This window comes from Marmota marmota, unplaced genomic scaffold (assembly GCF_001458135.2).
Source record: "Marmota marmota marmota unplaced genomic scaffold, marMar, whole genome shotgun sequence".
NCBI lineage: Eukaryota > Metazoa > Chordata > Mammalia > Rodentia > Sciuridae > Marmota > Marmota marmota.
Window position 1 is genome coordinate 2581239 of NW_025999898.1, and position 22545 is coordinate 2603783.

Below are 22545 nucleotides of genomic sequence, written 5' to 3' on the forward strand. Positions count from 1 at the left end.
GTTTCTTCTAATTTCCATGCAGGGGCACCATGGGAAGAGACCCTCCTCCCCATATCTCACTGTAAACTCAGGAGCAACATGTGCTCTGCTGCATTTTATTTCCTCCTTCACCTTCTCAGGAACTGTTAATATTTCTCTCCACTTAGAAACTCTCTTTTCAACAAGGGGAATTTGAAAAGGTTTAACATTGGACAGTGGCCATCTTTCAAGAATCAAACTTCCTGGATTGAAACAGGAAAAAAAGGTGGGGTTTGTATATTCAGAATATTTTATTTCTGAGTCTCTGGTAAATATTTAGACACAAGCTTTGCTCCAGAGTCATCATAACCTCTGTTTACTCTACATCAGCTCATGTGCCCACAGACAATGGTTGTCTTTCATTCATTACATGCATGCACATCTCTCCCCTGACCAACAAAGTGATGAGAAGTCAGGAAGCCACTGCCAAAGTTGGTGTTTTCCCACCAGTTTTTGGCACAAAAGACAGGTGAGGTCTTCTGATGGCATTTAGAGGTTGAAGGGACTGGACACCAACCCACCCACCAACAGGTGGACCCATCTTCGGAATCATCAATAATTCAAAATGCCTGATCTAAATGTACCATATCTCTCCCATGCTGCCCCTTTTCAGTGCCTTTGGCCATCTGTTTTTTTTTTTTTTTTTTTTTTTTTTTTTTTGCTTAGATTGCTCATCCCCCAATTTTCCTTATTTTATATTTTAAAATTTTTATTTGATTCATAAAAAGTACACATACTGATGTGGTATGTAAATGCATGTATACAATGTGTAATGATCAAACCAGTAATCATTTCAATCATTTCTTGTTTCTGGATGAGTTCTTCTGATCCTTTAGGTCTTAGCCTAAATGTCCAATCTTCAGAAAGTTCCACCCTAGGTAGGCAAAGAAGACCCTTCTCCTTCCCACCTACCCTTAACTCAAATGCTTTTCTTTCTTAACACTTAACTGTTACTTAAAATTTTATATGTATCTGGTAAAAATGTGAGTGACATACACATACATGCATGCATATAAATGGGCACCTATCACAGAATCTGGCACACAGTAATCACATGTAGTTGTGGAAAAAAGAATAGCAAAGCATAAATAGATAAATGAATAAATGACTGCATAGCTGAAGGTAGAAGATCTACAAATTAGATAAAATAATGATGATAATGATGATAGCCAACCCTTGATTAGTACTGACAGTATCCTATCATAAGTTATTCATATGCACTAACTAATTCAATCCTCACAATAACTCTACAAGACAAGTGCAATTATCTCTATTTTGCATTTGAGGAAACTGGGGCACAGAGAGAGTAACTCACCCACAGCCATGTAAATAAAAATGCATGGGGCTGAGATTTTAATCAAGGCTTCTAACTCCAGAGTCTGTGCTCTTATCTATAATTTCAAATCACCCCCTTAACATGAAGTTTGCCCAAAAAGATTGATATAGTTGCCTCTGACTTACTTTGCCACATGCCAAAATAGACAAGGAAAGCCCAGATATATTCTTAATGCAAAATCCAAAGACTTCACTTTAGCTGATAGTTTTAGCACTCTTCTGGATTTGACCAACTGGAAACATTGATTGAAATTTAGTTTGTCCTTTATGTCTACAGAAGTGTTAATTTGTTAGAAAATACTGGGAAGGTACTGGGAAGGTAGCCAGTGGGAAAGAGAAATCTGGGAGCTTAGGTACAAACTAGATGACAGCAACTTGGCTACATGTCATTTGACTGATGCCTAGGAACACAAAGAGGTGAGTGGCACATGATGCCTAGGAACCCATGGGGAGGTGAATGGCAATACATTTCTCAAAGAAGCTCCACAGCAGAGACTAAGATAAGAAGAATGGGAGGCAAATTGCTCTACCAAAAAAAAAGTGAAGAAGAATGAGACGGAGAGAAGGAAGATGAGAGGAAAAAGTAGAGGACAGCATGAAAAGGAGAAAGCAAGAGGAAGAGAAGAAAGGAGGAGAAGGAGGTAGAGGAAGAAGAAAATGAGAAGCAGCAAAAAGAGGAAGAAAGGAAGAAAAGAAGGAGGAAGAGAACAAAGGAACCAGGTTATTTAAGAGCAAAACAGGAGTTGGTAAAAATTTTCACTGAAAAGGAGATACATATTATGAGAATTTTCAAGTTTTACAAAAACTTGACTCAAACTGACAAAAAAGCAGTCTTGAGATAGAGAGGAAGCATGGCCACACCAGACTTTACCAAGATGACCAATGTGGGCTGAAATTAGATACTCCACCACAGGCTCATGCCACTACATCTGGCATCAGACTGCACCTGTGGGAGACCTTGAGTGAGGTGATTGCTGGTGGCTTGGCTTGGTCCACAGTGAAGTTTATGGAGGAAGCTTCATGAAGGAAGTGGATGGACAATGGACTCTGCTGACATTTATTGTTTATTAATTATTAAGGTTCTAATGAGAAAAATAACAGAACCAATGAATGGCATAACTATCAAAATGACAAAACCATTAGATATAAGAAGGACCATTGTAGTTTCTTCATTTAGAAATGGTAATGATAATAATAATAATAATAATAATAATAAATAATATAGAAATGAATGTCTGTGAATGTACCACAAGAAGGGAAGCCTCAGCAGGAAGAGTATCATCAGGTATCAGAGGGTTTATTCTACAATGACTATTATTTCATTTAATCTGTAAAAATAGTTTCCTTTAGAAATGACTTTAAAGGAAATTATTTTGTAGATGTTCCAAGTTTTATGAATATTGGAGAAAATACTCAATTTTAAATGGTAATAGAATATAAAGGTTTCTTAGTGTGCAAATAAATTTAATCATGGCTTCAATAAAAATATATTTTAAGACCTATAGAAATAATTTAAATATTTTCCTGTATGTGTATTTCATTGAATTTTTGTTTTGTTGGGTATTTTGTGTTGGAATGTCAGAGTTAAACATAAATTAGATAGTAGATACAGTATCATTTACCAGAATGCCTACCCTCCAAACCAACATTGTTTCTTTATTTCTGAATAAATACAACTTGTTTCAAGAGAGTTGTGGCTAATTAAAAGTAAATTTCAACAGTAGTCAAAAAAACAAAATTGGATACTCCAATTAAAGACAGACTTGTTTTTCCAGTTTTACTATTATGAGACTTAAAAAAATAGAGCAGCAAAAAACATTTTCTCTGTGCACAGGGACAGAAATTTGGAGCCCTGCTGGAGAAAGACTTTGAGTTGGATCCTGCATCCTCCCTATCTCCTGAATTCTTACCAATGCTTACACTAGAGAAGAGAATGCAGACTGAGCTCTCAGGTGACACCACCAAGCGGGGCCAGCATGAGGATCTGTAGATATTTCCCTCTCCTCTCTCCCTTTTCTCAAATTCAGCCCCTATTTCCAGTGCTTGCATTCATTGAAAGGTCTTGGAGCAGGTATTGTAAGGGATAAAGAAAAATTATGAAAAGTATAGGATTAGACCTCATCAGAGGGTACTGGGATAAAAAAGAACACAGATGGCTTTTTGCTGGTGGAAAGCAATCCCAACAAGAAGACAGGGCCCAATGGACTTGGGTGGTAAAAGGAGGCAGAAATCACTTCTCTGAGTCTTTTGAAGGATAAACTACTTGTCTTTCCTTCTCATTTTGTCCTGGGGATTTCTTCCTTAGTCGGCTCTTGTCTCTCCTGTGTCCATTTGCCTAGTTCCTGGTCTTTTCTCTCTGATTCATGAAGTCCCACCTGTATTGGGCCTGCCAGGTTTTTACAAGACCCACTTTGGGTCCTTTAGTGGCATTGTAAGGGGCCAGACTTTGGTTTGATCATTAGCTTTTAGAGACTTAAAGTTAAATCTGGTATATTTTTCTCCATAGGTTTTTAAAAGTTTAAGAAGATGTCTTCTTTCTCCAGGGATAATTTCTATCAGGGTCTATGGTCAACACTAAATGAAAGAATTTCTTGGTTTTCAGATTAACCTTTAGACCACACCTATCGGCCTCATAAATGTTCTCAAAGGACAAAGAGAAAGAGACCTGAATAACCAGAAGAACAGAGAGAGTCCTAGCTCGGTCCTTATCTTTGAGTGAACTTGGGCCATGGAGTTAATCATCATCCTTATTATACTTGCAAATTAGATCACTGAAAAGTCAATCAGATAAGTGATGTGACAGTCTTTGGGAAAAGTTTCTACTTGAAAAAGAAAAAGTAAAAGAGCTACCATTGAGGCTCACTACCAATACTACTCTGAAACTGTACACATGTTCTCAAAACAATAAGTCTGGTCCTTTGCCTGTTTTTGTAAATAAAGTTTATTGGAATACAGCCATGCCCATTCATTAATTTCATGGATACTTTTGTGCTACAAAGCTGAGTTGAGTAGTTGTGACAAATTTCACAGCTACAAAGATGAAAGTGTTTACTATCTAGCCTTTTGCAGAAAAAGTTTGCCAACACTTTCCCTAAGGCACTGGGATACAATGCTTTCTGTAAATTCTCTAACAATAAAAGAAGAAAAGGAATTCTGGCTGTCCAGAGACACTATAATCCCCATGGTCTTTGCTGGTAATTGATGAACTAGTGTGGCCATACCCATTTCCTTTACTTTCCCCCTCTCTTGGGCATACAATCTTAGAATTTCAGTCCTGGAAGAGCCTTTGAGACTCATTGAATGATTTTGCTGTGGCTATCAGGCCAAGAGAGATGCCAGCTCTGGAGAGCCTCTGGCTTCTGTAATGATGTCTTTGGGCCAGCACATTTGAGAACCGATATTTTAGACTCCTCATCTGACCCCTAAAATTAAAGAGGAAACTCTTGAAGCCTTAGAGAAGTTAATGAATTTCCCAATGTCACAAGGCTTGGTTAAGTCAGGTCCTTTGGTTCCTTGTGCAGTTCTCACTCCCTGCCCTTTGAAATGCTTACTTCTGAGTAGAAAGAGTTCCCAAGGGTTTGGCCCAGCCTTGTTGTGCCCCATGCTCCCATGGAGTCCACTCTGACAATGTATCATTATGACCAAATTCCTCTCCAAAACAAGAGTTCTCCCTAGGATGTATATCTGGGGGCCTATTTCTCTGAGTAATTTCTGCTGCTTATAGCCCAGGAATAGGAAATTCCCTTTCAAAACTCAGCCCCTAAGTTTCCTGGCCTTCCTGCATTCGTATCATCCATATCCCTCAAATAATCATTATAATACAGCACACAGGGAGCTGCTAGTTAAAAGTGCCCGAAGTGCCCCCAAAAAAGGGAATCCTGAGCTACCAACCAGTCCACAATTACAGAAGTACAACTTTATGGTTCCTGTTACTCAGTTGAGTTGGCTTGGGTTGCTTTAAGAGTGATTCAGGCTCCTGCAGGCCCCCCGACCCCGCGCCTGGCTCTCTGTGGAAGCTACTCTTCTTGTAATTTCAGCCCTGGAGTCTGCTGTTTCCCCACTAACTGTCCCTCACTTCTATTCGTAGGCCAAGGTACAAACTCCTTTCCTCTACCAGACTCACTAACTTTTTAGGAATGAGGCCTGTTTTAGAGTTCCCAGATTTTCACCTGGAGTACATCATAATGACTCTTTCCAAAGCTCCCTTAGATCCTAGAAATGCACAGAACCAGCCTCTTATATCCAGTCTCCTTTCAGATTTTATGAGCTGATTTCTTCTGACTTTTCTTGTGGGTAACACTATAGCTCTCCATGCCTCAAATATCAACCCAGGGTCAACACAAGTCTTCCCTTCCTAAAATCTCCCTGGGCCATCTTTCAGAAGCTTATCTGGATGTATTCTCTTTCTACAGAACAAAACAACTGGGCAAAAGGCAGAAGGAAGGGACACAGGTTCCACGGTGGCACTGAAAGTTTTTGCCACAGCCAGCAGGCCAAGAGAGATATCCCCACTCTGGAGAGCCTTTGATTCTGTAATGTCTTTGGGCCAGCACATTTGAGAATTGATATTCTGGTTATGGACTTATTGAACAATGACAGGTTTGAACTGACTTCATATTATATTTCAAAGAGAAATTGAGATGTATAGTTTTGACGATGTTCTAAATTTTTCAGTTTTGGAGGGAAAGTTCTTAAATGCGTATTTTCTTGATTTCCATGTTTTCCTCTAATTCCTTCTTACAGGTGTATATCGCTATGTATTTTAAAAAAACAATGTTTTAAATTCTAGGATGAAAATCACTGTGGTTATTTATTTTTTCTAAAGTAGCAGTTTTTAAACTTTGATACGTCACTAGAATGTTGTTCTCAAACAAAATGTGAGTTGATTCCCCTTATATAAAATAAATAAAAACTGAGTTGCTGGGGAGTAAAGAGGAGAAAAACCACCCTTGAAGCATTTCTTCAGAGCCCAAGTGTTTTAGTGAACATAGTATAAAAACACTTTAGATTGCAACCATATTTGGTTTTTTCATTTGTTCTTTTTAGTTATACATGACAGTAGAGTACATTTTGACATACTTAATACAAACATGAAGTACATCTAAAAGAATGTAACCATATTTGTGTTAGTCAGCTTTTGCATTGCTAATACCTTAGAAAAACAACTTAGGGAGGAAGAATGTATTTTGGTTCATGGTTTCAGAGATTTCAATTTATATTCAGTTGGCTCCATTGTATGAGATGACACAGAACATCATGGCAGAAGAGCATGGTGGAGGACAGCTATTCAGTTAAAGACAATGAGGAAGCAGAGACAGAGACAAGGAATACTCTTTAGGGCACACCCCCAACCATGTCCACAGCCTATAGTTTCTACCACCTCCCAGTAGTTCATTCAGTTATCAATGGATTAATCCACTGGTGAGGTCAGAGCCATCATGATCTAATCACTTCTCAAAACCACCATCTCTGAACATTGTTATACTGGGAATCAAGCCTTCAACACATGAGTCTTTGGGAGACATTTTAGATCCAGACTATAACACCATATTTTAATGCATCTAAGATACCAACTATCATAAAATGTATCATGTATCTCAAAGAGAGAACAAACATTGTCAGTTGACGTATGGAATGCTTCAGATTGGCTTTGAAAATCAGCCCAACACAAATTAACATGATTCGTGTGTGTGTATACATATTTTATTTATACTCCTGAAAATCAACAAATTCATTTTAAAATGCAGCCAGTGTGTACCTGGAATTGATAATTTGCAGGAATTTAAGTAAATATGCATATAAATCATCTCAATTTATTCATACAATGAAACTAAAAGTTAAATTTAAGACATCAGCAGCAATAGTTTCAGGAACACTAAGCTTCCCCTTACTGAGCACTACTAAATACCATGCACTAGATAGATGCCAACTGAGGGAGTTGCCTTGGCACTGTGAAATAGAAAAGGAGGGAACCCTTCCAAACTCATTCTATGAGGCTAGTATCACCCTGATGTCAAAACCAGACAAAGACACATCAAGGAAAGAAAACTTCAGATCAATATTCCTGATGAACATAGATGCAAAATTCTCAATAAAATTCTGGCAAATTGCATACAAAAACATATTAAAAGATTAATTTCATTTTAAATAGATTATGTGACCAGCAGTTACCACATTGGACAGGACAGCTCCAGAAAGGATACCCAAACTTTGCTTGAACTTTGGGATCAGAGCTGCCACTTTCACACCTGCTTTTAGGAAGTACCAAATTCTAAACATGAAAAGATAAAAAAGCATGGACACAGAACTGAAAGGAAGCAGTAGAATAGGTGGGCTTCTACCCACAAGGAGTAAAAAAAAAAACTACCATGAGGGACTCATCACAAAGTCAGCATCTACCCAGTACTTTTGGCCAGCATAAAGATAAAATATAAATCACTTCGAAGTCCCACTTACATGCAGATATAATAGGGTCGAACTAATAGAAGCAGAGAATATGATGGTAGTTGCCAAGTGCTGACTCATACAGTATTGGGAATGGATAGGAAGTTGTTGGTTAAAGGGTACAAAATTTCAGTTGGGTTATATGAATTCCAGAGATCTAATAAGTAGCACAGTGGCCATAGTTAATAACAATAGATTGTCTACTTAAAAACTTCTAGGAGAGGGGCTGGGATTGTAGCTCAGTGGGGGAGAGCCTGCCTTGAAAGTGTGAGGCACTGGGTTCAATCCAAAGCACCACATAAAAATAAATTAATTAAATAAAGGTATTGTTTCCATCTATAACAAAATATACATATATATATTTAAAAATGCTAGGAGATTAGATCTTAAATACACTTATTGCAAAAAACATGAGATAATGAGTCTATTAGTAAATTTGATTCAATCATCTCACCATGTGTGTGTGTGTGTGTGTGTGTGAGAAAACATCACATTGTATACCATAAATGTATAAAATTTTTACTTGAAAAAAATTTTTAAATAGAAATAACTTCAGGAATAACCTAAGCAACTGTAAAAATTCCAATTATTAAAATTCATTCTAAAATAGTTGGTCAAAGGCCAACTTTAGGATGTAATGATAATCTGTGAAGTCCTCTCTGGGCAATATATATTAGAACAGTGACAGTCTTTACTTTCTTGCTTCTCTTTCTCCAATCAACTTACCACTGTCATCCCTTCTCATTGTATATATGTGCCATTACGCCCATTTTTCACCAGCCAATCTCACTTGTATCTTAATCCCAAGGAATTGCAACATTTGGACAAATTGTTCAATCAGTTGCTTCAATGAGAACTCTGGATCAAAATGGTCAGTGGGTTAAATTGATAACCCAGCCAGAACCCTGTGCTGATATGATGGGATGAATATCTTAGACTCTCTCACACCCATGCACCTGTCCTTTGATTGAGCTAGTTCTGTCTGTGTGAAAGTATCATAGAAAAAAAACCACTTAAATATGCAAAATATAAAATTCACCAAAGGTTAAGAACTACAATTGAAAACAGTGGAAGTCTCCTCTTCCATTTGTTCAGTGAGTGTCTCTATGTATCAGATACCACAAATAGCTCCAGAAAAGGGAGGACAATAAAATTGCTCTTAAATGAGAGAAAGTAGGAAAGAGGTAGCAAAAGAGCTTCTATTTACAGATTTTCCACCATAGAAGAGGTCCCCACTTCTCATAACACTTCTGGAAAGTAAATATAATCAATTCCATTTTATAAATAGAGAAATGGAAACTCAGATTTGTCCAAGAATACTTCAATCTGTGTGTTCTTGTTTCTCCACACTGCCCACCTTGTGAAGTTTTTTCCTTTATTTATCCCTTGATGAATTCCAACCATTACTTATTTAAATGCTATTCCATTAAAATAAGAGATTATAAATGCTCAGGAGACCTGGTGAGCATGTGACCCATATCCAGAATTTAGGGAAGAAGGAAGGATATGGGTTCCTAAAGGTAATACCCCAGCACATAGAATTTCAGAAAAAAAAACTCACCGGCCACCACACCATACTTCGGCCTGCCAGGAAAAAACCTCCGACTGTCCCACGATTGGTGGAAAACATAGCCTAAGGAAGAAAGGGTCCAAAATTTAATGGAAAACTGGAAGAAAGACATTACCAGCCAAAGGACATACCTCCTCATTCTGGCATTTTCTTTAACCACTCCACTTTTTGACTTTCTTTCACTTTCCTATTCCCCTGGACCCTCACAATACTTAGATGATGGAGGCAGGGCCCTACAGTTAACAGACAAGGAAACTGAGGCTCAGAAGGCTTAAACAATTCCCCTAGTGCCAGTGAAACAAACTGAAATTAAGGACAACTTCCTGATAAGTATTTTTCTGCATTGTGTCTTTCCTCATACTGGGAATAAATCGTTAGCCTGGGGGATGCCAAAGAAACTGAGAATGGCAATCGCTCCCTGCCCAAGTCTGTCTAGTGCAGGTAACTAAATATACATATGTATGCCATCTGGCTTTTGTTTCTACAAATTATAACCACTTCTATGGGTCCTGTAGATAAACAAACTCACTGTTTCTTCCTAGTTTGACCAAACTGCAAAAAATTCATTTTTATTTTCCATATTTTGCCTATTGTGTGGGTGGGTGGCCAGATCCAGCCAGTCAGGATCCAGGCAGGATCTCTGGGCTAGGCTGCTGGTAACACTAGCTCACTCTGCAATTGGCTCTGAACAAGCCCCTCCACCTGAATCTGTTTGTTTTCATATTAAATTGGAGGAAATGCAACTCTTAAATTTTTATTGGTGCATTATAATTATACATAATAGATTTACCATTATATATGCATATTTACATACATGCACACACACACACACACATATATACATAAAAAAAAGATATAACAATACAATTCGGTTGATTTTGTTCCCCAGTACCTCTCTTTCCTCCTCTCTTCTAATACCTTTTGGAAATAGAAATTTTTACCTCTTTCTTACAAGAATATCAATGTACCAAATGAAAAATCATACTTTTGAAAAGTACTGTATGGTATGTGCATTGTATCTCAATAAAGCTATTGTCAAAAAGGAAAATACTGTAAGATTGCAAGATGTTGATACTAACTATTACATTAAAAAACAGACATTCAAACTCAATACAAATTTATCCCTCCCTGAAGATGTAAGTAGGAGCTTGCTGGAATCGTTCTTTGGCGATATATTGTGACTAATGTGGTAAATACAGAGAAGGGGACAATTTCTTCTAAAAAGAGGATAAAAGGAAAGGCTTCCCAGAGTGGGCAGCATTTCAGCAAATGTTAAAGGAAAAGGGAGGGAGATTTCAGGAGTTCAGTGATCCACAAGTGGAACTACACCAGGCTGGGGAGGGAAGGAATGGCAAATAGTGTTAGTTGTTGAACCTGACTGAGGCATATGAATAGGTAGAGTGGTAAGAGGTGAGCCAAGATCTCAAATGCCAGGCTAAAAGTTACAGGCAGTATTCATAAGAAATAGGCAGTCACTGAAGGCTTAGGAGGAGAAATATGACAGGTATGTTTAATGCATGATGACCAGCTCTTCTCAAGCCTTCTTTGTTTCTGAGACTGCAGCTTATTTCTGTTTGAGCTCAGGCCCAGGCCCAGGTCCAGGCTTTCAACACAAAATGGGCAGTGTTTCTGCTCTTGTCCCTGGTCCGCCTCTCCCTTCCTCTTTTCTGTCATTGGCTTTCTCTCAGCAGACACTTGTTAATCTCCCTGAAAATATTAATGACTGATAGGGACTTAGCCCCACCAGACTCATGTTAAAGGAAAAGGGAGGGAGATTTCAGGAGTTCAGTGATCCAGAGGTGGAACTACACCCAGGCTGGGGAGGGAAGGAATGGCAAACAGTGTTAGTTGCCGAACCTGAGACTGCAGCTTATTTCTGTTTGAGCTCAGAAATAAGCTCAAACAGAAATAGTTTGTTTCTTACAAGAATATCAATGTACCAAATGAAAAATCATACTTTTGAAAGGTTTGTGTTTTCATAGTTGACCATGATGCTAAAAGGCACCACTGGTCTAAAGAAATTCACCTCTGGTGGTGACAATTCAGGCATTTAGGAACTTTCCATTCATTTAGCAAACAAGTGTATAGCAGACAATATATTGCTTGGTGCTCACACTGGAGTGAAGTATTAGACATAGATAGTCCTTTAAGAAGCAGGATCATTTATGCATCTAATCTAATAACAGATTTGTTGAGCCTCCCTGGGTGTTAGGCAGTACTAGGCAGAGCACATCAGGGCTTTCTGGACTCCTAGCAGGGTCTTCCATCCCACTGAACATACTCTGAGGGCTCTATAGTGGATGTTTTGAGAATAACAGGAGAGCCAACAGATCTAAAAGCACATAAGAAGATCACTAGGGCTGAAATAGAAATAAATACCAATGACTTAGCCTCCAATGGTGGGCTAGGGAAAATTCATTCTGAAGTCAAAGAAGGTGATACTCTCCAGCCTGATTAGGGAGACAGGAAAAGTAGGTTGAGGTCCAGACACAAAGTAGGTTGAGGTCCAGATACAAAGATTTCCAAGTTCTTCAGAAATGAAGAGCATAGAGGAAGAATGTAAGGTCAGGGTCTAGAATGGGGAGCTGGAGTAATTCAGAAAAGATATTGGAGATGTATCAAAGGTAAAGAGAGGTGCACCTCCGCAAGGCCTTTCCTCTCCAGCATGGTTATCCCCTCCTCATCTCTGCCTACCCATCCCTCAAGGCCTCTCACCTTTCACCTTCCCTGTGAAACCTTACCTGACACTCCCCCCATGGAAATATCTTCTATGAACTCTTTCCTTCCCCAGGCAAAAATAATCTCTCCCTCCTCTGAACACCTAGAGAACTCCATTGTTACCTTGTTCAAAGTTCTTACATGTTCTTTTACTTTGTGTTACCATATTTCAAATTTTTAATCCCTATAGAACTCAGTAAATGCCTTATGCATGGAAAGGCACTGTCTCATGATTAGGATAGGCACAAAAAACTTCAAGGTCCTAGGGTTCACTTTGTAAACCATAGTATTAAATTTGCCACTCTATCCTTCAACTAGAAGAGAATAAACTCACAATGGCAAGCTGTGAGAGCAAAAGAAGAACAATTAACTCAGAATTTTTTTTGTTTGTTTGGTTGGTTTGGTTTTCTCAATGGAATACAAACATCATTGAGCAAAAGGAAGGAAGTTTAGGCCTCAGTTTAAATGAGGAACAGATTAAGAAACTGGAGATGTTGGGCCTGGAGAGAAGACTCAGGTGTGGCCTATTACCTTCTGATATGTAAAACAGGACAGTCACACTCAATGCATCCTTCATAGAGCATAACAAAAAATGGGAGAAGCCCCAGGATGTCAGGTTGAAGCTGTGTTCCAGCTCCTTTTTGTCAGAGCTGTTCAGAGATGGCCATGGGGCCACTGGGAAGATTTTCTGCTGAAAGTATTCAAGTCAAGACTGTTGACAACTAGCCAAAGTGACTTTGACAAATGGGTTAAAGAAGAGATGTAAGCATAAGATGAAGAGGATTGAAGTCAATAAACTTTAGGTCTCATCTTTATGAACATATATACATAAAAAAAAAACTCAGAACCACTTGGACACTGTCACTGTAATGCAGTGGCTGAAAGGTCAAAGGAGAGAGTATTCCAAAAAAGAATAGTGTCTTAGAGGGGGCAAGAAAGAATATTGAGAGAACATTGGGTTTGGTATCTATGACCTGGGTCCTAATTCCAGCTCTGTATTGATTCATCTGATTGACTTCTAGCCACCCTCTCTGATCCTAATCTGTAAAATAAAAAAAGTTAGGGTTCACCCAGACACCATTCCAGCTCAGGCATTAGACAGCCTTCCAGCTCAGTACATAAGACAGGGGTCATTAAATTTATTCTGTAAGGAAAAAGAGCCTGATAGTAAATACTTAGTATTTTGTGGGATACATGCTGCCCCATTTTTTGTTTTGTTTTGGTTTGGTTTTTGTTTATGACACTTTAAAAGTATGAAAAGCAGCTGGGTGTGGTAGTACACACTTGTAATCCCAGTGACTCTGGAGGCTGAGGAAGGAGGATCACAGGTTCAAAGCCAGCCTCAGAAACTTAGTGAGGCTGTAATCAACCTAGTAAGACTCTGTCTCAAAATTTAAAAATATATATATAATAAAAAGGGCTAGGATGTTGCTCAGTAGTTAAATGCCTATGGATTCAATCCCTAGTACCAAAATAGAGATAGATAGATAGATAGATAGATAGATAGATAGATAGATAGATAGATAGATAGACAGATAGATAGATAAAAAGAGAGAGAGGTAAATGTGTAAAAAGTATTTTTAGTTTGTGGATCATACAAAAACAGGGTGTGGGTCAGATTTGGCTCATGGACTATAATTTTAACAAACCCTAGCCAGTGAGAGTTAGAGGATAGTTGAAATGTTCCAGCATGACAAGGATAGAGATTCATTTTCAGAAGATATAAAGTCCCCCAAGAAGTCACCTGAGAGGAAATAGAAGTGGAAATAAATACCAAAGAAGCCATAATCCAAAGCTCAAATATGATCGAAAGAGACACAGACGGAAGAATATGAAACTACTGAAGAAAATTGGAAGTGACAGGATGGTGACAGAGGGATGTTGCTAAGATGGGCCTGGACCCTTGTATCTGTGCAATCCAGGGATTAGGCATGAGTCAGAAGCCTATCCCAAAGTCACTCTTAACCCTTTCATAGCAAAAAGGGGAGTCTTGACTGGAAAAAATTCAGCATGTTAAATGATCAGGGTCCAGGGGCACTGCTAATGGGGGAAGATTAAATGTGTCGACAAATACTAGTAGGCTCATTAACCTGCATTTAAAAGGACAAGTGGTACTGATTCACAGATATTTCAGAAGTGCAAATACCATAAAAAATGTAAACATCTGTAGTACTGGCAGGGCTAAAGAGATTGGTTTACAAAACTGAGATTATCGGGATTGTCAGGGAAATGGGCAGTATAGCATGGCTACCAAATGATAGATTCACATCTTGGCTCCAGTGAATATAAGCTGGGGAGGAGTGGGAAGTGTTAAGACAGACAGAGTGACAGTGTGCCTGATACCTTGAGAAACCAGGAGTCATGATAACCTGAGTTCCAGGAACAACCCCATGTATTGCAAAATCTTAGGCAAATCACAACCACATGGAGTTTCAACTTCCTCTTTTGTTAACTGGGGATTAGCATTTATTTCTGTCTTGTGGCTTTTTGTATAGATGTTCTACCCAGCTAACCATTTTGCCCATTCTCCTTAACAGACCAGATTATTCAGAGTTTGGGTGACACCCTGTAGGGCAAATGAGATTCCAAAAAAAATTCCCGTCTATAAAAGTTTGCAGATTCATCTCTGCAGATCCTCACAATATCTTTGAGAAGTCATAAGATTAGATGCAACTGTACCTATGTTATTCCTGGGTAAACTGGGGCTATAGGAAGCTATCTTACCTGGTCATTTTGTTTCAACCCTGAGAAAGCCAATATTCTGGCTCCTGCTTGAATATTTCCTACTGTTTTTGGGGAAGCTGAGAATATTGAGGAAGAATAAGCCACACCAACCCTATAATTTCTTTTAAAAAAATAAAAAATCCACACTTCCTTTTACTCCTGAAAGTTTCAGTGCCCACAGAAGGGTTAGTGCCCATCCTTCCCTCTAAGTCTGAAGGGTTCAACACAAATAGGTCTGACTGGCACAGCAGCCCCCTCTATCTGTCACCCCCATCCAGGACAACCCTTGAAAGTGGCTGAAATATTTGCATGCTTTTAAAACACCTTCTCTTTTAGTGTTAGGTGTGCCAGAGTCTGTCATAAATGAACTTTCCAAGTTCCAGGATGCAGAGAACAAGTTTCTCTGGTTTGGTGTGTCCCCAGAGTCCCAAGGGGAGACACATGCACTTCCCTCTCTGCAGCACCAGGGCACTTTCTGGTCTTCCTCCTCCTACTCCATATAACTTCCCCATTCCTAATTAGCTCCAGCCCCTGGGATTCCCTGGCAAAGGCCTCTTGTTTAACCTTCCCCAGGAGCAGTGACATGGGTCAGCCTCCCCCACAGACTGCCCCAAGCACCTGAGCCTGACAGGGGCTGTGACTTTCTGGCTTGACACCATTTCTTTCCCATTTGAAGCTGGTTAACTAACATAAGGCAGTAGTCACCTGGTTGACCCTCTTTGCCTCCTGGCACTTTCCTGCCCTTTATACTCTCTCCTTGTCTCAGCAATCCTCCACCTTCCTTCTTTGCTCACAGGCCCCAGGAATCTCTTGGCTTTCCTGATGCTCCCCTGGGAACCCCTCTAACTGAAGTTCATGCTTGCTTGCCATCCACACATTGCACCCCTCAACACCTCTCAAGGGTTTCTAATGCTTTCCCACTTGCCTGCATCCATCTCCTGGCAGCTCAGGGACACCAGCCCTTCGTGCGCCCCCCTTCAGCTCTGGTCCAGGGTCCCTACATACCCATAGCCCGACGGCCATCACAACCACAAAGTAGATGACAATGACAGAGATGTCCGCAGCATTTCGCATGCGCTCATAGGATTCCAAAGGAGCAGCAGTGGTGGTGGGCGATGGGCTCCAGGTGCTACTGTCCATGGCGGTGGCGGCAAATCCCTCCCCCACGCCCGGACTGCTCACTTCTTATTCAGCCTCCGAGTTAATTATCAGCCCTGGGGGAGGGGATCCGCGATGGAGGGGCAGCCGGGCAGTGAATCAAAGCTCCTGCACTGCTGTTGCTGCTGCTGCTGTTGCAGGTGCTCTGCACTGTCGGCCAGCAGCACCGAGATTGGAGTGCTGAATGAGGAGTCAGCCGAGCTGTTGGCGGGGCGGTGTCGTCCTGGACAGGTAAAGGCTGTCCCTCGAGCAGGGAGGGGCCGGCCAGGAGGTGGTGCCCGCGTGGCACAAAGGCCGAGGTCCTTTAGCAGCGGGAAACCACCAGGCTGCCACGCCTGGCCTGCCATGGGATTCCACCTGGGACAGAGCAGGAATGGCTTAATAGAGGGATCACCGCCTGGGGCCAGGGACCTAGAGACTGTTGAGAGCACCTGCCAACTGCTGCTCTTGGACAAGTCCCAGCCCCTCTCTGGACCTGGCTTCTCCATGTGTAAAATGGGCACAGAGCTCTTCTAAGAAACTCAGCCAAATTCTTGGTCTTGGTGGAGAACATTCTGGGAAAATGGGAACTTGCTGGATGCATAATCATAATCCCTGGCCACAGGCATAGCCAGTCACTCACATTCCTGATTCCACCTCCACAGCCCCCAAGGACACTGTTACCCTCCTATAGGAGGAAGACACTGAGACTGGAAGAAGGGAAGCATTTCCTTACTCTGTGTCTCACCAGGTACAGTCAGCCCTGTATATCCCAGGATTTGGCATCCAGAGTACAGAATTTTTGCTTAAATTTTCCCTAAACAATACAGTATAAGAACTGTTTACATAAAACTTACATTTTATTAGATATTATAAGTAATATAGTATTTAATACATATGTGAGGATATACATAGGTTATGTGCAAATTCCATGTCATTTTATATAAGGGAATTGGAAACAGCCCACCACCCAGATACTCAGGGACAACTGCCATGTGTTTTGTGCCCCTTCTGAATCACTCACAAGGGACAATACGAAAGAATCCCTTCCAAGGAACTCATCAGATCCTGAGACTTCCTGGGTACTCAGCCTGCTCATTAGGAGACACATGTCTAAGCCACACCCTGGGCTCAGAAAAGAGATGGTTGAGAAAGGAAGCATGACTTATCCAAGGTCACACAGTAAGGGAGTGGCAGAGTTGGCCCTGCAACCCAGGTCAGGCCAGGGACTCTTTCAGAGGGATACTTGGAAACATTCTCAAGGGCTGACCCTGAAGGCCTCAGAGCAACCAAAAGTGGCTGTTTTGGGAGAGGAGAGCCTTGCTCTGATGAGAAAATATAGGGAGGAGAAAGGACCACATAAATCCTAGTAGGACTCTGTTCTGCCCTGGGTCCTCCCTGCTCCCCCACTAACAACCATTCACTGCCCAAATGTAAATGGACTGTTCCTTTGCACCTTGCTGTCTCCAAGTTCTGCTTCCTCTCCTCCCTCATCAGCACTTTTTCTTCCCACCTTAGTTGCAATCAGAAAATCATTATTTAGACAGCATCGATGTAGCTCATCTCATTTTCCCCAGGACTGTAAACTGAATAAGGCTATGTCCAGGGCCCTGCTTAGTGCCAGTTCAGAAAGATCAGGAATTCCTCTTCTAAGAAATTTGCAAGTAGAAACTTTCTCCATGGATGCCTCCAACACTTAGAGTTTAGCTGTCAACCACAGCAAGAAGCAACACTCCTTTCATCCACGTTCCTTTGTTAATTCATTCACACATTTAGCAAAGCTTTTCCACTTGGCTCTGTGCCAGGCAAAGTCCCTGCCTTCTCCTGACAGCCTAGGAGCTCCTCCTCAGCAGTCCTCAAATATTCAGTGTCTGGGGCTGGAGTTGTAGCTTAGCAGTAGAGTGCTTGCCTAACATGTGTGATGCACTAGGTTCAATCCTCAGCACCACATAAAAGTAATAAACAAGTCCATCTACAACTAAAAAATTTTAAAAATATGCAATATCTACCTTTCACTCTAAATTGTGCTTCTGGGTAAGGCACACAAGGGTGGAATAATCATGAAACATTGAACTCTTAGGACACAATAAAATCAATAGCATAAGTGCAGAGACAGTGGATTTAGGGAAGTAGGGGTGGAGGAGGGACTTACATAGTCAGTTTGAATCTGAGCTCAGCCACCAACCAGTAGACCATGGAAAGCTCACTGGACATCTGTGACCCTCAACTGAATGTCTATACTATGGCATAGAAAGTAATGACTGTTTCAAACAATGGGTCTCACTGACACAGAGACACCAACAAAGGTGAGGGGAATAGAAGGACACTATGATATTTTTTCTCCCTTTCCTTTTCCTTCTTCTGAGTTCAGATATGGAAAGTCCAGGGAAGCAGGGTGTTGATCAGCATATAATTTTCCTGTGGCTGCTGTAACACATTACCACAAATTTGGTAGCTGGAAACAACCGATTTCTTTTTTCTTTGAAGTTCTGGAATGCAGAGTCCAAAATCGGTTTCACTGAGCTAAAAATCAAAGAGTCAGGAGGATCAGACATCTGAGATTATAGGGCAGAATTCTTCTTTTTCTTTTCCAGCTTCTAATGGCCATGGCATTCTTTGACTTGTATCATATCACTCTAATTCATAGAGGTATTGTGTGTGTATTAAAATATCCATAGCATAAAATTTACCACCATAACCATTTTTAAGTGTGCAGCTCAGAAGCATTAAATACAATCGCATTGTTGGGCAACCATCACCAGCATCCAACTCCACCAGCATACCGCCTCCGGCTCCCACTTCCTCCATTGTCTCCTCCTCCTCCTCCTCCTCCTCCTCCTCCTCTTCTTCTTCTTCTTCTTCTTCTTTTCTCTCTCTCTCTCTCTCTCTCTCTCTCTCTCTCTTTCTACCTGATGTTTTCCAGAGGAAGCAGCATTCAAGATTATTTTGGAGGGTGGGGTAGGGAGAAGGTGCTGCTGAAGGTGAGTCAACGCGTAAGGATAAAAACAAAAATATTGCCAGGAAAAGAGGAAGTAAAGAAGAGTGAGAAAGGTCAGGATAGAAGACTATTGAGTTCACCTCAGGCTATCCCTAGACTGTGGGTGGAGGAGGTGAAGTAGAAGGGAAGATGAAAAGCAAGAAAGGTAAAGTGTCCCTGACCTTCCCTCTAAAACTGTAATCAGAGAAGGATTGACCCCTGGTGGGCTTCATCTAAGGATCTGAGCATCAGTTCAGCCCTTGACTTGCTGGGTTAGCTTGGGCAAATCCTCTAAATTCTCTGAATATCACCTCTAAAGTAGAGAAAGACCCAATTCTTTTTCTAAAATCTTTTATTGGTGCATTATAGTTATGTATAATGGTAGGATTCATTGTTACATATTAGTTCATGTACACAATAACAATATAATTTAACCAATATCCTTCCCCAGCATTTTCCCCCTTCTTCCCCTCCTCCCACCCACTAGTCCCTTTCCTTTGTTGTAATGATCTCCCTTTGCTTTTCATGAGATACCTCCCTTTCTTTTCCTTTCTACTCTCTTGCTTCCACATATGAGAAAAACATGACCTTCTGCATTTGGCTTATTTTACTTAACATCATGGTCTAGAGACAAGACCCAATTTGATCTAACAGAGGTTTGCTGAGTGCCCACCATTCATGCCAGCTTCAGGTTGAGACCAGAACTCAGGTTGCTTGATAGTAGGCTGTAGCTCTTTCTTCTGGATACTAAACATCTGACTGGCTTCAGAGAGGAGCTACAGAACAAAGAAGGAGCTGCAAGACACCCAGCCTGCCTTCCCCAGAGCTCTTCACAGGACATTGCCTCTCAACTTTGACCTCAGCCTGGTGTAGCAGGAAGAGTGCATGGCTGGGAGTCAGGACCCTCACTTCAGATACCAGTTCCTCTGCCAAGTGACCTTACAAATCACTTCCCCATCTGAATTTTTTTCCTCTCCAGTCTTCTTGCCAGAATTTGACTAGTTGGTCTCTTAAGAAGGCTCCTGGTGCCATTCTAACTCTAGCCAGGCTCTTGAAGCTCCTTGGGCCTCCAACTCTTCTCCATTCCATGGTTACAAGCCCTGAATAGTTGCATGACAGATGTGTGTCACCCTCACTTCATCCTGAGTTTCATCCCCTGCTACATCTGCCAGCTCCAGAGATGATTTTTTTTTTTTATTGCTCACCAGCATTTCTAAAAGTAGAGTGGGGAACATGGTTTATAAAGCATCTAGCTACTCCCTGGATGTTCCTCACACAGTGAGCTCAGAAGTGGCTATGTAGTCAGGCACACCTGATTGGAATTCTAGCTCCTTCTTTTGTAAGTGAGGAAACCTCAGAACAAGTTTTCCAACTTTGGGGTGGGGGCTTGTTTTCCTCACTTGCAAAATGTGGATAATAAGATTTAAGATACAGCAAAGAACATACAGGAAACACTTCAGCATACTGCGACATGCATATTTAGTGTTCAATAAAACAACTGACTTTGAGGTTAATAAGGGTGTAGGTGAATGATAGAATACTTGCCTTCCATGCACAAGGTCCTGGGTTCAATCCCAAGCATGGCAAAAAGGCAGGAGGGTAGGGGGTATAACTTTCATTTTCTTAATACTGGCCACCTTAATACTTACCTGGACTCAAAGATGAGGGGTCTTCATGAGGCCTCTACCCTCACAGAACAGGAGAAGATATGAAAAAGAATATAAGGCCTACAAGTTTTACAACTTCAATTTTCACAATGATTCTATTGTTTTCCCCATTTTATAGGCAAGTGCACTGAGACTCAAAAGGGTTAAGTAACTTGCCTCAAGGTCCATCAGCTGGCAGATGGCCAAACTGGCACTCAGCGCCATGGATCCAGTGGTACAGAGAGGAGGGGATGAAGCAAGGAGAAGTGAAGCCCTAGTCCTGATTCTGAGGTTATCTGAGCGAGCCACTCTCTACCCCTCCTTCTAGTTTGGCACTGGGCCCCAGTTGCCCACAGACAGAGGCATTTAAATGAGTCATTAGTTATAACAAATGCAGGCAAAAGTCAGCACTCTTCTAGGCACCAACTTCTACCAAATACCTTGGTTTGCTAAAAAGTCAGAGCCTAAGAATAGGAGCAGGTTAACTGCCTGTTGGATCCTGAAGAAGTCAACTCTCTGAGAGAAAAGCTTCAGTATTACTGGCACCCCATGTGTCCCAATTTCCTCTATGAGATGAGACAAAGCAGCTCTGGGAAGGAGGTGGCTCAGAGACCTGCAGGCCCTGGTTGAAGAACTCACGAAAACTCTCATCTGTTAGTCTTACCCCACCCTACCAATTCACCACCCATCAATCAACCTGCCACTGAAACTGGGATTCTAGGACCACAAAACCCAGGCTCAAAAATCCCTGGGCAATTCCATTTCTATTAGGTAGTTCAAGAAGTCAAAAAATGGAGACAGAAAAATCGTACAATATTTGCCAGGAGTCAGAGAGAGGGAAAAAATGGGGAGTTATCAATGCTTTCTTTTCTCAGTGCAGAGGATCTAACCCAGGACCTTGTACATATGAGGCAAACACTCTACCACTGATCTAAACCCCCAGCCTAGGAGTTATTATTTAATGAGTACTGAGTTTCAGTTTTACAAGACAAAATGTTGTGTAGGTATATGGTGCTAATGGTTGTACAACACTGTCAATGTACAGGTTTAAATAGTCAGAATGGTAAATTTGTTGTTATACGTATTGTTCCACATTAAAATAATAAATTTCTAGTGATGTGTAAATATGTTATAAATAACATAAGAAAAATCTGAGGGCTACAGATGTAGCTTAATGGTAGAGGGCTTGCCTAGCATAATTGATGCCCTGGGTTTAATCTTACTACCAGAAAAAAAGAGAGAGAAAAAAATATTTGAACAACTAAAAGACCCATGAAGATAACAGTGGAGTTGGGAAGTTATTTGTGTGTTCAATAAACACTGGTTGAGCATTGGTCTAAAAACTAGAGTACAAAGTGAACAAGGCATCTAGTACCTGCTTTCCAGGGCTTAAAATCTATGCACATGCTTATGAGCACTGGAGAGAGGAAGCCATTTGGGAAAGATAAAAATGTATGGGAATTAGGTAGAGATGGTAGCTGCACAACTGTGTAAATGTGCCAGACACCTCTGAACTGTTCGATTTACAATGGTTAATTATATCTCATGTGAATTTCACCTCATTTGAATGAATAAATCAATAAACAAATAATAAACAAGGTATACCTGGCCTGGAGATAATAAAAATCAAATTCCCTACCCAGATAATTTTTCCTTGATTTGTTGATTGGTTCTATAGTTTTTGCATATCTTATTCTTTTGTTAATACATTATTTGACAAGAATAAATGAAAAGAATCATAAAAAAACATGACTCTTTATGTCATCTAGTGGCCCATCTTGATAATTCTAAACTGAGAAACTCATTCATTCATTCATTCATTCATTCATAATATTCACTCTATGTAAACACTGGTGTTACAAACTCAGTAAAACATGTCTGTGCCTCAGACCCTCCTGGTCCATATAGGGAAGTTTGCACATGATATGTCCTTGCTGTTCCCTGTGCAAGGATGCTTTCCCCTCACCTCTTCTCCA

General features: G+C 40.7%; 1 protein-coding gene across 3 annotated transcripts in view; it reads right to left on the reverse strand.

Annotated features, from left to right (window-relative positions):
• LOC107158499 (sodium/glucose cotransporter 1) overlaps positions 1 to 22545 on the reverse strand; it is a 95068-nt gene that overhangs the window by 53893 nt on the left and 18630 nt on the right. For 2 of the 3 annotated variants that reach the window (XM_048798297.1, XM_048798296.1), the window contains exon 2: positions 9359 to 9430. In XM_048798297.1, coding sequence (XP_048654254.1) covers positions 9359 to 9427 — 69 coding nt within the window. In that variant the 5' untranslated portion in view covers positions 9428 to 9430. Of the gene's footprint in view, positions 1 to 9358; positions 9431 to 15814; positions 16170 to 22545 lie in introns of those variants that run through there. The other variant, XM_015504947.2, reaches the window with a different exon arrangement.